Source organism: Sphaeramia orbicularis, chromosome 3 (genome assembly GCF_902148855.1).
Source record: "Sphaeramia orbicularis chromosome 3, fSphaOr1.1, whole genome shotgun sequence".
In the NCBI taxonomy this organism is placed as follows: domain Eukaryota; kingdom Metazoa; phylum Chordata; class Actinopteri; order Kurtiformes; family Apogonidae; genus Sphaeramia; species Sphaeramia orbicularis.
Genome location: NC_043959.1, coordinates 52,200,390 through 52,219,502, shown reverse-complemented (window position 1 = coordinate 52,219,502; position 19,113 = coordinate 52,200,390). Strand labels below are relative to the sequence as shown.

Here is a 19,113-nt window from a genome sequence, read left to right as displayed (position 1 = left end):
AAACTCTTTGTGGTTAAAATACGCAGTGTAAGCTAAATTATTGGTGCAAATGTCAAACCAAGGTGTGATTAACTCACGTGAACTTTCAAATGTGGTTTTTCTTAGAATTAGCTTACATGGAGTTATTGACCTAAGGTGTGACGTGTTTTAACCCAGTAACAACTGTCAAACCAATCATATGTGAATGTTGACTTTACGTAACCAAAGATGGGAATAACTAAATGATGGGAAGTCTTCAAAGAAGTGACTGAAGACTATAAAATGCAATGAAGACGATTTTCACAGTCAGAGACAAAGTCAGAGACGAATAGTGTGTTTGATGTGAGACTAGTTGATAACTGACTTCTTTCTTTTTTGTCGCTTTTTTCTATTTTTGCCTGAAGTAATAAATCAAGCTCTGGTTTAACTTTTTAAAACCTCAACCCTTCTTTTTGGTGAATTCTTCATTTCTCCTGGTTTGGTCCTTCCATCCGATCCATAACTGGTGAGTTAATAATTTAAAAAAGCGACACCCCCCCCACCCCACCCCCCGGGGCAGCTGTTTTTACGGAAGTATTGGAGTAAGGTGGAGATACACCGGCAGTCATGTATTTCTCATGGGTACGCAGTTTAAGTCAGAGCAAAGTGAAAATAGTTACTCGGTGTATGAATTATAAAGATATCTGACATGGTAATCCATTAACTGAAATTAATTGTGGTTTTTGAGATTTGCTGTTACTGGCGTGTTCAATACCATCATACAGGTTCAAAAAGAAGAAAGGAAAATAATAATAATGTAAGAACAAGAGGAGTAGAAGAAACTAAAACAAAACAACCAAGAGTAAAAACACAAAAAAAAACCCAGACAAACAAACATACAAACGTAAGACACACACATAAACATATATACACAACCCCCCCCCCCCCAAAAAAAAAACAAACAAACAAAAAAAAAACAACACAGCCTCCCTGCAAGAGGGCACTATGGAAAGGAAAAGAAAACCTAGTTAACATCAGGTCTGTCTGAAATTAGAACTGACACATATTAAAGTTTACAGAGCTTTATTTTTACATGCAAAGCATCACATGCAGACATAATGTGTGTGATCATGTGTCAGGACATGTGCATGAATACAGAAAATGTACAAAGAAAATGGCTTCATTGTTGGGAAGTACATGTTCCTACATTAACAACCCTGACAGGATAGGTTTCAGTTGATCGGTATCTTTAGTTTTACATTACGCTGAATCGAGAAGGAGCTTTGGAAGAGCCTGAAGAAAATATTTCCTTGGGGTAATCAGTTTAAGCATATATAATTGAAAATGGAAATACTGAAAATCAAACACTAATTTCAAATGAAGCCCTTTCATGTCAACAGTGATACTAAAGCTTCAAAGTATTTAGTGACTGGAGGCACATGCTCTCGTAAAAGGATCAGCACTAGTTCATTTACAGCAACACATACAGAATAACAAGACATACATTTCTCCAAACGAGTCACATGTACAAGGTCAACACTTATGAACCAAAATGCACTGCGACTCTGAGACACATGTAATGTTAGGCACTATTACAGTGTTTTAGCCACTTATGTTTTTCCAATGAGGAATTGCATTCACATTTAATTTTTTATGATTTTAGGATTAGATGTGCACAATAAAAAAAAAAAGAAACCAGGACTTAATTCATACAAGAAAGTCATTAAATATAAGATATATTAGACTTACAATGTATTTAGTAACTTTTAAAACAAACAGTGATCTATTCTTAACCATTCCCAGAATATTTTTGGACCAAGATCTAAAATCCACAGGTTTCAAGATAAGACTTTATAAGATAAGATAAGACTTTATTGATCCCACCATGGGGAAATTTCACAGTTGACTGCAGTAACATACAACACACCAGTACAAGAGAAAGACAGGTAGAAAAAAACCACAAGTGAGAGTGAAATATAAAGGAAAATAAGGAATTTGGTATTTATATAAATAGAGAATTAGAATTAAACATTCTTAAAATGTAAAATTGAAATGGTATTTACATGTTTACATTGTTTACATTATTTACGTTGTGATTGCACATGTACAAACTCTACTCTCTGGTGGGTTTTGTAGAACCCACTTTCTGCCTATTGAAGAAAGGCAAAGGTTAGCAGTAGTTTCACCAGAAATGTATAATAGCAATGTTTTTTCTGTTGACTGGGTTGTTTAGAGAGCTCTTTTCTGCTCTGAAAATCAACACTTTAGCCTCACACTCTTCTGACTCTAAATCCCTCTTCTGCTGTAGAGAATAACACTGTCCAACTGTTCATCGACCGTATACAGTTTAATCTGTGTGTTCACTGTTGCATACATCATGTTATGACCAGACAACTGAAATGCAATTTCTTTTTGCAAAATGATTCTCACATAGCAGTCTAAATTAACTGTATATATCAACAAAACGTAAAGCCATTTTCAATTTGTAGGATTTAACATTACTCTAGTCTGTACCATTCCATTTCAGACAAGATCCAATACATTACATCAGAGAATACATTCCTGTCAACATGATGAATGATAGCAGCACCTAAAGACGGATTTATTGGGTAAATACTTACATTTATGGGCTGTTATTCATTGTAAGTCACTCGTTGCAAATTTTGACAGTAAGCTATTATGTGATATGTTCGAGTGACCATGCAGTAGTAATGCAAAAAAAAAAACCCCAAAAAAACCAAACAACAGTCCCTCTGGCTCCTGCATAACCAACCAGAAGTCAGAAGCATCACACAAAATCCATAAAGAGCTGACTGCTGCAGTTTGGCATACTTATGAATTTTTAGTCAAGGAAGAGACTAGCAAAAACGGCAAGTTGATAGGACCAGTATTTTGGGAGATATCCGTAATTACCTCCACCAAGGAGGTTATGTTTTTGCCAGGGTTTGTTTGTTTGTTTGTCTGTCTGTCTGTCTGTCTGTTTGTCTGTCCGTTAGTGTGCAACATAACTCAAAAAGTTATGGACAGATTTTGATGAAATTTTCAGGGTTTGTTGGAAATGGGATAAGGAAGAAATGATTAAATTTTGGTGGTGATCGGGGGTGGGGGGGCCCATGGGGGGGCCCATTTCCAACAAACCCTGAAAATTTCATCAAAATCTGTCCATAACTTTTTGAGTTATGTTGCACACTAACGGACAGACAAACAGACAGACAGACAGATAGACAGACAAACAAACAAACAAACCCTGGCAAAAACATAACCTCCTTGGCGTGGGGGGGCCCACGGGGGGGGGGGGGGGGGGGGGGGGCACTGATCAGCCTTGGCGGAGGTCTGCGCTCTCCGAGTGCTTCTAGTTTTGAATACAACAGCCTTACAATCACGTTGCTATGCTCAGAATCATAGAATTGAAGTGGGTTAACTACCAACAGATACACAATAGGGCCATGTTGCCATGGTGTCAGATTTCATGTGCAAAAACAGACATGCCAGCTGAGAGGTCATTCAACTTAAAATGCCAGTGGAATTTACCAAGAAAGTAAAAGAATGAACTGTATCAAAGCTAAGTTTATTATTTTTCCACATCTAGAAGCTGTGGTTCCCCACGGGTCAACGCGCTAGAACCCTATATAACTCAATAAAACAATGCGTCCTACAGTTATTTATTTGGCTAGTTTATAACAGCCCAGGGGATAGGTTACATAACACTTATCAGTGTGTACATATGTCTGTGCTTATTCTCCTCGAATCTCTGGCCTCATCAACATTTCTGGAGCATTAAGGCTATAAGCTTCAATCTACATTCCATGTTCACTGTCTCTCATGTCTGTCTTTGAGATTCGGTGAACAGAGGTAATGTGTAGTAGGGCATCACACTGTGCAACATGTCCCACAGTGCGTTGTCCAGTGTTTTCAATCATTCCTCAGGGCAGGGGTTTGACTTGAATGCTGTAGTTTCTGCTCCCTAGAGGAAACAAAGAAGATGGGCTGTAACCCGTACGGCAGACTGGATCAAAGCAGCACAAATGAACAGAGGCCATCAGGGAAAAGCAAGACAAATTCCCAAAAGAGAATCAGTGTTGTATCCTCTCTAACAGTGCGACCAGGTCACTTCTTATTACCAGCTCTATCTCTGTTTGACTAGGTTTCTGATCTGTTCCGTCTTTACTCCTTTTGTCTCTCTAGGGATGCAAGGCATGGAAACTGAAGAATATTGAGAGCAGTTAAGAGGATGTGAAGGATAGGCGGAAAAATACTGAGAGTATACAACAAAGAGAACAAAAGACAAAAGAGCACATGAAGAATTAGGTTTGATTATGATGAAGCATGCGAACAAAAGCAGTGAAAGCAGTGACAAAAGGTGATGAAGGGGGTAAAATAGGAGGTATGAGAGATGCTGGAGCGAGTGAAGAACAAGGGGACAAGATTAGAGAGGGGAGGGCATGAGGGAGAGGCACATCAGAGGACAGACGTGGGAGGATAGACCAAGAAAGGAGTGGAGTAAAACACTGCCGCAGACTTTACCTTGAAGCTCTAGGGGAAGTGTGTGCATGTGATAAAAGGGGAGGGGGAGTTTATGTGAATCAGAGACTGGAGGTTGAGCGCTCCACAAAGCGAGAGAGAGGAGGAGGAGGAGGCTGAATCACAGAGACACAGGGCTTCATGCTTTATGTGAGTTTCTCAAGAGAATGTACAATGCCAGGACCACCGGAGTATCTTTAACTGGATTTTACTTCAGCAGAGTCTACGCTTTAACTCTGGATTGTTGCGCTTTACTCCATCACTGCTCCATGATCCGTAGCAGTCAAAATGCTGGTAAGATGAAGATTAAGATTCATTTAAATATTATACTATTGAAGATATTTTGGACTTTAGCATTTTTTTCTTTTTTTCTTTTTTTTTTTTGTGCGTTTCATATATTAAGATTAATTTGCATGCCAATATATAGTTTTTAATCTTTAACACATCTAAAAACAGGTACAATTACTAATTAATATTTGTCATTCATTGATATTTGGTTTCATACGAGATTAATTTTGCCAGTTTGGAATTCATACCTTACTTCATTCTGCAGTTCATAACATTTTTACAACATTAGGTGATTCATTAAAAGACACTTATAAACGATACGATTAAGATACCAAATAAATATCAGTGTTGCGTGTATTGAGTGTTCCATATATGTGTATTATTCAATCTGTTGCAAAGTGATTCTGCGTGTTGTAGCTACTATGGTGATGCTGTATTTTTTTTTTTTTTTTTCATGATATGCACTTTTCACAGCTTTCATATATCAAGAATTTTTCCAACCATGACAGAAAAAGTGCTTCATAATACAGCAGCGAGACAGCATCACTTTTTAAAGTCTTTTATCTGCACATTTGTCTGTGGAATGAGGCACTGGGTTTTACTCAGATAAAGCACAAATGATCACTGAAATAACTTTCACGCTGATGAATGGAGCCTTAAGAATGACATGTTTTAATACTCTAATAATAACACTACTACTACTACTAATAATAATCTTTAGTACTCATAAATGTGAGATTAATATTGTTTTGCTAAAGCACAGTGAGGTGAAAACCTTTATCAGAATGTAATTTAGGCAAGAAAATATACATTTCTCATCATCACTTTAGGGGATATTGCATTAATTTTGCATTAAATAATATTCATTTGATTTCCTAAAAAGAGCTGAGTCTTGCATATAGCAATGTATAAACAGACTTATTCATGTGAGTAACCAAATCAATTCAGAAAAACTTCAAAACATTTTGAATAACTGACTCTTTCTTTGCATAAAAACAGATTTTTATTTAATAGTTTATTAAATAGTGCGGGTGAATTGAATTATTTAATACAGAGCAGGGTGCTACATGGAAGCGTTTTGCAGGGCAGTGGTGTTGTGTGGTAAGCCATCATCAAAAGCTAAACATAAAAATCTAACTTTTGTAGCACAAATCAAATGATGGTTACTATACTTGTACTTGTATGGGAATGTATACAAAATGTGTTGCTTGCACTTCTGTGACAAGCACGAGGGAAACAAACACAGACAGGATGACAGGCCAAGATGTGAGGAGAGAGTCGTCATTCTGTTCATGTGCTGTGGCAGTGAGCCTCAAGCATCAAAACAGGCCTGTCCATTATTTCTGCATGTGACCCTTCTGTGCATCGGGTGACCTGGCCTGAGAGGCCGGACCAAACCCCCCCAGTCCACCTACATATGCCCGAACTGTCACTCAGAGACACAGCCATGTCAAAATAAATTCACTGTATGCATCTGCAACCTAAACACAGCACCATAAACAACAAGAAAAGGACTCGGAGAGCACAGACCTCCACCAAGGCCAATCAGTGGGGCCCCTCCGTGGGCCCCCCCACCCCTGATCACCACCAAAATTTAATCATTTCTTCCTTGTGCCGGTATCAAAATTTCATGAACATTTCATGAAAATCCGTCCATAACTTTTGAGTTATCTTGCTAACAAACAAACAGACATGCACGTACACACGCACACAAAGCAAAGCGATCACAATACCTCCTGGCGGAAGTAATGAACTGGAGGCATCTTTAAAGAGGTTCCACATGATCTGCACATCAACAATAGATGGCAGTATTTGCAAGATCAGTGACGAGCTTCTTTTGTAAGTCTTAACATCACAAAATATGCTTGAATATGCATCAGTCCTTTATAAAATCCTTATGAAGAAGCCTTCCCTTCAGTATGAGAAAAAAATGGAACGACAGAGAAATCCTCATGCAATAGACATGTGTTCAGAAAAATCCAAAGACCAAATAAGGAACATGTTTCTGTGGTATCCATCTGGAAATAATCCTCGGTTTTGTTTGTTCCAAAGTGACACTGATTCTTAATGAGGAGATTAGTCAGAAGAAAAACCGTAAGTGACTGCACACACATATTTATACACTGTTTTCAGTGTGTGTCTTAATTTGATTCTTTTCTACTCTGAGGCTGAATTACAACAGAGGTACATGTCCTTTTAAACCTTCGCAAGTGATGAATCAGTCGACTGCAAACTGAGACCTTGTTAGACCATTATCTCTTCATGGTTGAAACTGATCATATTCAACAGAAGTAACTCAACAACACAAGCCTGAATGAATGCTTTTATTATCTTGAGCTTGTTTTAATGTGAATAAAATGTAGAAACTGGAAGAGCATTCAAAGCGCACACACTTCTGCTGGGGTGAATAGTTCAGTAATAATCAAATAATGCCCTCCTAGTAATAATAATCAAATATATTCTAATAATGACAAACAGCCTGACCAACCTTACATGACCTGTGTTTTCCTCCTTTTTATCATTTAGTAACAGCGGGTGATTTAACTAACTTTTATTAGAATTTGGTACTCTTCAGTTTTAAAGAAACAGAAAAAAATTGTGAATTCTTCCCTTTTCCATGGATCTTCCTCTAAGGTTTAAAGTATTCAACCTTGGCCAATGCCCTACTCTTCTACTACATTCTGTGAAAATCTGCGCACAATTTTTCCTGCTCAAAGACAGAAAAATGTGACTGAATAATGTCCTTGGTGGACATAAAATGGGCTAAATGCTCTCAGTCCTTCTGCCTGAAAGTGATTATTTTTTCTTTACATCATGACAACTACAATGGTCTTCAGGGTTATAAATTAATGTGGTGAAAATGTGTATTAAAGCTACACAAACATGCAGAAATACACACCAATGGATCAACTGCAATGTGCATTTTTAATTGAAATTAATTGAACATACTGTAGTTAATGGATTTCTTTTTTCTCCTTTTCCAAAGCACAGGTACATCTATCATTTTATTCGGATTGTTAAGATGCGGATAATATTTCCCTCTAACGTTGTGACTGTGTTTCTGTACATGTTTGTGTGTGTGCGTGCTTTCTTTGCTGTCAGCTGCTTGTCTCACTACGCCTGAGGACTTGCCACAGGGAAGACTTCCGCCTGTCTTCTTCACTCAAGGTAAAGGCAAAACCCCTTAATGAGGTTCATCCTCCTTCTTCCCCCAAAATACATTTTCTTTTGTTTATTATTACCGGATGATTTCTAATATTCAGTAATTATGTCAAAATTATTGCCTTAAGCTGTAAAAACACCACCCACTGTGTAAGTCAGTGGTGCTGAATATACACTGTACTGTATGACTTAAACATGACCTTTCTGCGCCATATTGAAGTCACAAGCAGGTGTCAAATTCTGCAAAAACTTGATGGGACGGGTCTCTCCCAGGACAACACTTTCTCCTTTAGAAATGCAAGGATTCCACAAATTATGTTAATTATATGCTACAGTCCTCAACTCAACTGAACCTATCAGCAACATTAACCCTTTCATGCATGAATTATGAGAACTTTAATCAAGATTTTTTTTTTTTCTGGAGTGTATTCCTAGTTTATGCTTCTTTAGGCATGAAAAAAATATCAAATCAAATATCAATTGATTTTTTATTAATCTATTTTTCATGGAGTTACAAAAATGTTCACTCAGCTGGACACCATATGTTTAATTTTAGAAGCAAAGAAACATGTATTTACAGATATACTATGTGAAAACTATGAAGTAAAAACATTTTTAATGCTGCTAACCTGATGTTTTCTCACATTTTAACATACTTGCATGCTGATAATATGCCAAAAAAAACCAAAAAAAAAAACAAGCAACTTTTGTTTTAAAAAACAAACAAAACAAAAGTGTTTATTTCAGTCCAGTAACAATTATCAATTTTTTACACTCAAACATGTTACTGCAGATCAGGTTTATCTAGAAGAGCAAAGTTACAGTAATGGTATGAATTGCAGTGTATGGGATGATGCACAAAACAACAAATCCATAAATGTACAAGAAAACACCTTTGATCAGTTGTCCACTGTAGTGACCACTATGCATGAAAGGGTTAAACAAATGAAGGGTCATGTTTGGTTAGAATGGCTGGAGTTCACAGCCCATGGTGGTGACATACTAAAACATTTTCCATCGACATGGATATTTGAGCAAAGTTTCATAAAAGGACCATTCCAATGATTCCATTGTAGCACACCTGAAAGTGAAAGCCTCCTTTGAATGTAGTCGATGATAGGGTGATAAAGAGTCGGATTTAACTGCACAACAGAGGCAAGGATAGAAAGGCCTTGTTGAATTAGACATTATTTTTCACCTGTCTTTAAATCAGTGGTTCCCAGCCTTTTTTGACTCATGACCCCATTTTAACACGACAAATTTCAGGTGACCGCAGACATTCAAAACAGAGATATTTTTGGGGGGCTAAAATTCATTTGTTTTTGATCATGCAATAGTTTGTTACACTATGTTGCAAATAAACGTTAATTTTAGACACATTTAGACTATATAATGTAAATTTTTATTTGTAAGTTTTAAATTTTAATTTTTTAAAAAATAAATTATTAGAAATTTCAGGTGACCCCAGACATTCAAAACAGAGACATTTTATTTGCTAAAATATATGTAATAGTTTGCAGTAATATGTTGCAAAAAAAAGGTTAATTTTAGGCAACATTTAGGCTATGTAATGTAAAGTTTTAATTTAAAATTTTTTTTTATAAATTATTAGAAATTTCAGGTGACCGCAGACATTCAAAACAGACTTTTTTTTGACTAAGATTAAATTTTTTTGGATCATGTAATAGTTTGTTATAATATGCTGCAAATAAACGTTAATTTTAGACACATTTAGACTATATAATGTGAATTTTTATAAATAAGTTTAATTTTTACTTTTTTTGTAAAATAAATTATTAGAAATTTCAGGTGACCCCAGACATTCAAAACGGAGACATTTTATTTGCTAAAATTAATTTGTTTTTGATCGTGTAATAGTTTGCTATAATATGTTGCAAATAAATGTTAATTTTTCGGCAACATTTAGGCTATATAATGTACATTTTTATTTGTAAGTTTTAATTTTTTATCAATTACTAGAAATTTCAGGCGACTCCATTTGAATTCCAGGCGACCCCACATGGGGTCCCAACCCCAAGGTTGAAAAACACTGCTTTAAATGATCATTAATTATAAGTAAAAGACACTGAATGGAAATAACACTTTACATTTTATAGTCGAGGTCAGCAATCACTGGTCTGACAGGATGCAAGACAAAAATAGCATGTTAGCACAAATACATGACTAATACACTGCAAAGCATTGGACTGCCTTTAGGGAAAAAATAGAAAAAAATTGCAAAGATGCATATCATCTCCTATGGTGCTCTTTTGAATGTTTGTATAATGACCATGCAAATAACATGCAAACCGTTCAAAGAACACAAACAATAATATCAATCAGGCAATCAGGTGGCCTTTCCAAGTCTGTCGACAAGACGCATGTTCTCATCCATGGAGGAATACTGATGAGCATAGACATAGATAATGAACACATGTCCTTGTGAAAGCTGGAGAACATGATACAGACAATGAAGAAGGCGCCACATAAAAAAACAAAAAAATTTGTTTAAAAATTACAATATGTTGTTTGTCAAGAGCAGCACTTCCCCTATAAAATCATTAGTCTGAGGTTTATTTGCTTCTGGCAGTGGCAGAGGGGATTCAGTCTCACAGCTGCAATGCGTCTTTGGCTTTAACTCCGGGGCTGAAGCTAGAGTGAGAACATGGGATTTTGTTTGGTTTTGCTTTGGTCTAGTTTGTCCATTCCTGTTACCCTTTGTTTTCTTGGATGCGTGTACGTTCCTGTTCTCCAGCCCACTGAACAGCATAAATGATTGAAGTAGCTGTGTATTTAGTTGTCAGCTGAGAGAGACGTTTGGTACTGGGTTTCTGCATGGGCACTGACAGCATCGAGGTGCTCCCAACAGCATTTGGCCACAAGAACAGCATGTAACTACTGCAAACAGAGTTAAAAAAACAAACAAACAAACAAACAAACTAAACAAAAACAAGTCTATACTGCCACAAAAAATAAAAAATAAAAAATTTGGAATTTAAAAAAACATTTATCTACGAGAAAGCAGCACCATAAACTTAACACTTATTTACATAAATAGATCTTTACATGGTTTTTGGTTCTAAAATTTGTTCTGGAAATTTGCCCTGATGAATGAAAATGGTTAAATGAAAATAAAATAGAAGAAATGTTCCACAGTGTTTAGTGATGGGGATTGTTGGGAAACAGATAATACACAGTAAAATCCAGTTACAGTGACTGTCTTTTCTCATCTTTATTCAAATTTTATGCTGTTTCTGACAGGAGACAAAAACAGAAATGTAATAACCACTGGTACTGGGTGCTTCAAAACTTTCCCATGTTCACTTGTTATATAGATAATATGACTCATATCTTTAAAAATTCAGTCTGGATTTACTGGTGGGAACATAAACTTAATTTGTTTTCCGTAATATTGTTTTGTTGGTTTATTTATTTATTTCGAATTTGCATTAAAACCAAACAACAAAAGGATTATATAAAAGAAAGTCCAACATTCAAAAAGGAGCGGGATAGAGTTTAATTTATAATCTCCACCCCCTTACCCCATCCTTCAACCTACCCTAAATTACACAAAATACATGGATAGATCAAGGATAGATCATCCATTTTGCAGCAGCATTTCACATTAAAGCAAACTCTGTCCTTTTCATTGCAGTAATAGTGCACATATCAAAAACAAAAATAAACTCTGTCCTTTTCATAACAATAATACACATATTAAAAAACAAAAATAAACTCTGTCCTTTTCATAACAATAATACACATATCAAAAACAAAAATAAACTCTGTCCTTTTCATAACAATAATACACATATTAAAAAACAAAAATAAACTCTGTCCATTTCATAACAATAATACACATTAAAAAACAAAAATAAACTCTGTCCATTTCATAACAATAATACACATATCAAAAACAAAAATTAACTTTGTCCTTTTCATAACAACAACAACAACAACAACAACAACAACAACAACAACAACAACAACACATATTTAAAAGAAAAAACAAAAATAAATTCTGTCCATTTCATAACAATAATACACATATTAAAAACTAAAAATAACTCTGTCCATTTCATAACAATAATACACATGTGAAAAGCAAAAATAAACTCTGTCCTTTTCATAACAATAATACACATATTAAAAAACAAAAATAAACTCTGTCCTTTTCATAACAATAATACACATATCAAAAACAAAAATAAACTCTGTCCTTTTCATAACAATAATACACATATTAAAAAACAAAAATAAACTCTGTCCTTTTCATAACAATAATACACATATTAAAAAATAAAAATAAACTCTGTCCATTTCATATCAATAATACACATATCAAAAACAAAATAAACTCTGTCCTTTTCATGACAATAATACACATATCAAAACCAAATAAACTCTGTCCTTTTCATAACAATAATACGCATATTAAAAAACAAAAATAAACTCTGTCCTTTTCATAACAATAATACACATTAAAAAACAAAAATAAACTCTGTCCATTTCATAACAATAATACACATATAAAAAACAAAATAAACTCTGTCCTTTTCATAACAATAATACACATATTAAAAACCAAAATTAACTTTGTCCTTTTCATAACAACATATGTTAAAAAAACAAACAAAAATAAATTCTGTCCATTTCATAACAATAATACACATATCAAAAACAAAAATTAACTCTGTCCATTTCATAACAATAATACACATATAAAAAACAAAAATAAACTGTGTTCTTTTCATGACAATAATACGCATATCAAAAACAAAAGTAATCTGTTCCATGCACACACAAAAAAATAAACTGTCCGTTTCTTAGCAGTAATATACTTATCAAAATTAAACTATATCCAATTTATAACAAATACCTATGTAAAAAAACAAAAAAAACAAAAGTATACTCTGTCCATTTCATGACAATAACACCTATATAAAAAACAAACAAACAAACAAAAAAAACTATAAAGCTGCTTGCAGTTGTTCAGGTCCCTCCAGACAATGACGACCATTAAAGTGAATTATTTTGTCCAATTCATAGATTTGTGCCCAATTGCACCAGATAAGTGTGAAGGGAACATACATCAGTATGTCTGTGTTTTGATCTGTGGGGCTCCAGCAGAACCAGGCTCTGACACCAGAGAAACACAATCCATTCAAACTCTCCACCCATGCAATGAGACACGCTGTGACATAACGCAGTATTTTTTATCCACAGCTATGTATGATTCACATTATCGATTACTTATTATTATTACATATGTGACCTTCACCAGGAGTTTTAGACAGTAATATTGTCTTTTAACGTTTTTTCACTATCATAACGGCAGAAAAAATGTGTCTCATCCTCTATGCCTCAAACAGTGTTGCAGCGCTCCTCACAAGATTCTGCTACACTTTCCTAAATGGAAATATAAGTTTAAGGGAGGAGGCTAAATTTTTATTCCTCTCATTAACTGGATTCCTTTGTACATTATTAGAATATTTATTTTCATAACCTTGCCTGCCCTTCTAGACCTGTGGATATAACTGTCATCAACACATCAGTATTGCAAGACTGACTTTATCTATCACAAGTCTATCAAGTCATATAACTACTTTAATAATGAACAATGTCATTGCACTTCATTTCCCTGTATCATGCACGACTAAAATAACTCATGTCTTCACAGTCTGCTGTTCTTATTTGTCTCAAACTGGAGAACCTCCTTTGCCCTGTCTCATGACTACATACTACCAACTAAAACTACCAACTTTTTTCCATAAGGGCATCAAAAGGACCAGTTTGTTTGAAGTTTGAAGTTTTTTTTTTTTGTTTTTTTTCAAAGGGACCATGCACATTAATAAACCCAATATGTACCAATACGCAAGATTATAGCCAAAGTTTAATTCCATCTTCATCCATCTTCAATAAAACAACATAGCTCACATAAAACAGTACAATCCAGTGTACTCACTCAACAGACAAATAAAACACTTTATATATTTATGCTACATTGTACACAACATACAGATACTCACACAATTTAAGAGTACCAGATGACTTCATATTTTTATTGCCTCACTTGAGTAGATTTACACCTAGACTTTGGTAGTATGAATGTTTTACTGTAGAATTTAGAATTTTAGAATAGCTTTTATTGTCATTGTGTGTATAATGAAAATAGGAGTGCTAGTCCAGTCAGTGCAACAATATTAAAACAAAACAAAACAAAATGTCAGAAAATAAGAATAGAGTGAATATAAAATTACAAAACTGAAAATAAGATAAGCAAATAGAATAGAAAATTTTACAAACTAAATTAAGATAGCACAGATAGAATAGAACTAAGTAGAATAAAAATAAAAATATGAGTAGATGTACAATGTATGTACAACATTAACAGTATGCATTTCCTATGAAAAAAGTATGTACAGGGTGGGGAAGCAAAATTTACAATATTTTGAGGCAGGGATTGAAAGACAGTGTATGACCAATTAGTTTATTGAAAGTCATAAGAATTTATTTGCCACAAGAAAATTGACATAATAGAAAATGTTTTTATTCTATGTGTCCTCCTTCTTTCTCAATAACTGCCTTCACACGCTTCCTGAAACCTGCGCAAGTGTTCCTCAAATATTCGGGTGACAACTTCTCCCATTCTTCTTTAATAGTATCTTCCAGACTTTCTCGTAATAGTTTTGCTCATAGTCATTCTCTTCTTTCCATTATAAACAGTCTTTATGGACACTCCCAACTATTTTTGAAATCTCCTTTGGTGTGACGAGTGCATTCAGCAAATCACACACTCTTTGACGTTTGCTTTCCTGAATACTCATATGGGCAAAAGTTTCTGAAAAGGTATGGATAATAGTGTTAGGTATGATTATGACATCAATATATGTTTGGTTTCAAAACAATTGACGTAGTGCCTGCTGAGAAAAAACAACTAAATGTTCATCGTAAATTTTGCTTCCCCACCCTGTATGTCTATTAACTCAAGTTTATATAAAAAAGTGCATTGATATTTTGACAACTTTTCAATAAATATTGTATTGTTATTGCAGAACAGAAGATTATTGCATGATTTACTGCACATAATTCCCATTTTGCATTATTATTACACATTATTGGGAGTGATTGCATGAGGATACATTGAGGAAACGTATAACTTATATGGCTGAGATAAAAGACAGCTGATTTTTTTTTGGCTGTTTTTTTTTTTTTTTTTTTTTTTTTTACAGAATAGTTTCTCAGACCAGGACATGGTTTCCTGAGAGGCCTTACTTCAACTCAACTAAAGGGATAAACAAGTCTACTCTGTGCCATGACTGCTCTTCTTCTCAACGTCAGCGTCCCTGGGAGTACAGCAGTTCTGCCGGCGACTACAGACTGTCCATACAACCAGACCTCACCTGCTCAGACAGCACTGGGGTCACTGCCCCCTCTCTGTACACTCTGCTGCTGTGGCTTTCTCAATCGTACCTTTGCCGTGGTGTTCATGGTCAGCCTGGCCTTTGCCATCGTGGTTGGCAATGTGGTCACACTAACTGTCTTTGTGCAAACTAGGCAGTCTAGAACGCCACAGGGATACTTAAAAGGTAAATACTGTTCATAGCTTAAACACCAAAACTGTCATCAAGTTAAAGATCAATAAATGAATAAATGTATGGACTTAATGGTGTTAATAAGTAGTATTATGTTCCTTTAATTATTAGATCATATTATCGTACTGTAAACTGAAGTGGATTAAACAGTGAATTTTGTATTCAACATATTTTCTGAAATAAAATCATTTCTCATATTCAGCAAACCAAATACCTGCTGAGGCTTTACAGCAAGGTGGCATTGAAGCTAATTGATGTTCATCATAATTGAATTACAGGATATGAGTAGAGTTCTATTTTGAAGAAGTTCACTTAAAATTGTATATTTCTACACATAGCACTTAACGCTTGTTTACGGTTCAATGTGTAACAGATAGGAATATATTAAAACAGTAATGGAATATTCACACTTGTGTTATACATTACAGTTTAATTACCTAAAAATAAGAATTACTTTAGAATGAGCTGTTAATATCAGTAGAAGTGGTACGTTATCACCATACCACCATCTTTCTGTAGTAGTTCAGAGCAGACTTCCTCTGTTTTGTAGAAGTAGCAAACTACAGCTTCAGCACTAGATGGCACTAAATATTTCATACTAAACCTATAATTCAGTACAGTAAAAAAAAAAAAAATCAGCATGAAAAAAATAAGCTGTACTTTAATGACCAAAAAACCTGCAGTAAACACAGCATGAACCCATGTCTTCAGCTGCTGTTCTTCTCTCCGGCAGTGTCTCTGGCCATAGCGGACATGATGGTCGGGGTCCTGGTGGTCCCATTCTCCGTCTACACTGAGATCTCGCTGATGGTAACCAGCGCTCCTCCAGTTTGGTATCAGGGCAGTTCTAGTCCTCCTGCCGCCTCTTCCTCCCTCGGCGGACTAGTGAGTCCTTGGCAGCCCTGCATGCTGATAGGGCCTGTGTTCGCTGGATGCACCTTTGTCTCCATCAGCACCATCTTTCTTATGACGGTGGAGCGAAGCGTGGCCATCCTTAGGCCGCTCCACAAAGATGCCTTGGTGACACGGAGGCGAACTCTGCTCCTCATCCTGCTCTCCTGGGCTGCCAGCTTCCTGTTGGCTCTGGCACCACTCATCTTCAGCAGTAACTTTACGTTGGAGTACAATGAGTGCAGCCGTATGTGTAACTACACCCCACTGTTGTACGGGAACCAGCTGCCATCTGATGCCAACATTCTGCTGTTATTTCCAGCATTTGACTTCACACTTCTCGGGGGCACATTAGCAGTCAATATCATGTCGTTCACTAGCATCCGACAGTACTCACGAAAACGCAAACTGCTCTCAGAGGGTAGTTTGAGTGAAGGTGGGGCAGGCGGGGGGTGTCCTCACAGGCCCTCTTTTTCAGACATTAAAGCCGCCAAGACAATTGGCATATTAACATTTGCCTTCACAGCATCCTTCTCTCCTATTGCAGTGTTTGTGCTCGGGAATGTGGTGGGATATACTTGGTGTAACTTTTCCTTCTTTGCCTTCTGGATCCTGGCAGGAAACAGTTGTTGCAATGTCATCATCTATAGTGTCAGGGACCACCGCTTCAGGAAGGGTGTGACCCTGCTTTTTCAGCGAGACCAGTCCCCTCCACATGGCGAGAAGACCTGAGGGATAAATGAATTCATTCAAAAGCAACAAGTATGTGTTATATAACTGTAGTCAAGTAAGATGAGTTCAACAGTGTAAAATGACCAATAAAGGTGATCTCCAAACTCTGTAATTGACAATTGTGAATGGTAAATGAACCCAGCTCATATTTAGCTTTTGACCTCAACTCACAACTGTTTATTGTGTATGGAAAGTAAATGTATATCTATGCATGGCATGACAATACAGTTTCCAGGATGGGCCAAACACGCATACTGTAGGTCTTGAGTTAAAAGACATAAGTGATTGTCTGTATCTTCAGGCTAATGTAGCTACTGTACTGCCACAATAATACACATCCTGTCCTCTAAACTCTATTCTGATTTGAAAGGTCATTATATTAAACCTACTTTCTGAGGCTCTAAAGCATTTTGGGGTATTTTAGTAACTTCAGGAGCTGCACACCCTCAATAACCACAGAGTTAAGTTTTGGTTTTTTTGTCAGTTGTGGGTTTTTATGTGTATTTGTTATGTATATGTTATCATAATACAGCCTCTTCATTGGATAACTAAGGTTTAACTTAAAGGAATAGTTTATACCATAGAATTAATTCTGTGGCGTCACATTTGACACCCAATTTCAATCAGTTGTAATAATAATCTGCCTCAAGTACCATATATGCACTTTATCAGTTACCATGTAAGTCATTTACATTGAAACATGTGTCGGACAATGTTAATTTTGTACAATTTTCATTTTTAGCATTTTATAAAATACATATATATATTATTTTTGTCAAAGCCTATGTGAACTCAAGAATGATTTGTATATTTATCAGTATCAGTACAGACTTAATGAATGGGATGTTACCTACAGAGATTAAGCATAAAACACATCATAATAATTGTAGACCCTTATACTGTGCAGGCCTATCTTTTCAGGGTATTTGTAAAATAAAAATATTTCATCAGTGTGTCAGCAAAGACTTGTGTATTGTTTGGAATTCTGTTTTGTACAATTTGAAAGCATAATATGATATATAGTGAGATTCATGAGGCTTGTTTCTTTTTTTTTTTTCTGGGATAATACTGTCATTTATGTAACAATGGCATGATTGACAGGGATCAGGCAGCGGTGCTTAAAAAGAAAAAAACTGGCAGAATAGAGACACCATGTTATTAATTTATTTTGAGTTGTTTACACTATTTTATGACTAAATATATTCTATACGTAGTTTCCTCACATCAGTGAAAATATTTCAGCAGTTGTCTATAACAGGAAAAGTTGAAAACACATAAATTGACTTTGGAAATTAGTCAAGTTTAGTTGTCTGATAAACAGCCAACATTAACCCATAAAAACCCAGAGCTACTTTTGTGGCATTCCCCAAATAAATTTTCCTCAATATTTAATCTTTCTTAAGTGATTAAACACCATTTATTGTAATATTGTCTTCTTTATATTGCATTTTTTCAGTCAAAGTCCAGTATTTTCCTCTATTTAATTTACTGATCATGTAGATGGTCATTAAAGCTTATATTAAAGTTGAGGGTTATTATATCAGAAACATAGAAAACTGAGGAAAAAGTTACTTTTTCAGAAAAGATATCATTAACTGAACATGAACACAAGCGTGTCCATCCACTGTCATTGATCCAACTCCATGGGTTTTTATGGTGAAACAATTTTGTAGAAGATGACAGTGTTTCCACGGTAACTACGGAGCCTCTGAATGTTTAAATGGGTCATATCTGATGAATGAAAAGATGACAAACTGCATTTTACGCCAGTTATTTACCTGTATTGATAGGATTAGTGGATCAACAGGTATTGAACAATTTATACCAGTAGGTGCTTTTGTTCACCAGTCATTGTTTGGGTCTTTATGGGTTAATCAGGTCCGCAAGGAGGTCAGGTCCTCATCCCTATTTACCAGCACTTAACATCAAATGTTTGTCACCCATCCTGCCTTTTCACAATAAAATG

The 19,113-nt window shown here is 35.5% G+C and overlaps 1 protein-coding gene across 1 annotated transcript; it reads left to right on the top strand.

The window, feature by feature from the left end:
• The first annotated feature begins 4,559 nt into the window (after positions 1 to 4,559).
• On the top strand, positions 4,560 to 18,110 carry LOC115417109 (trace amine-associated receptor 13c). Its single transcript, XM_030131093.1, has 4 exons — positions 4,560 to 4,773; positions 7,870 to 7,935; positions 15,162 to 15,518; positions 16,258 to 18,110. Exons 3-4 carry the CDS (start codon positions 15,245 to 15,247, stop codon positions 17,145 to 17,147), a joined length of 1,164 nt encoding a protein of 387 aa, XP_029986953.1. The 5' UTR covers positions 4,560 to 4,773; positions 7,870 to 7,935; positions 15,162 to 15,244; the 3' UTR covers positions 17,148 to 18,110.
• Positions 18,111 to 19,113: the final 1,003 nt, after the last annotated feature.

Excerpts from the sequence above, each read along its gene's own strand:
- LOC115417109 (XM_030131093.1), top strand. The coding sequence starts at position 15,245 with ATGACTGCTCTTCTTCTCAACGTCAGCGTCCCTGGGAGTACAGCAGTT. Across the intron at positions 15,519-16,257 it reads GCCACAGGGATACTTAAAAG|TGTCTCTGGCCATAGCGGAC; the intron begins GTAAATACTGTT and ends TCTCTCCGGCAG.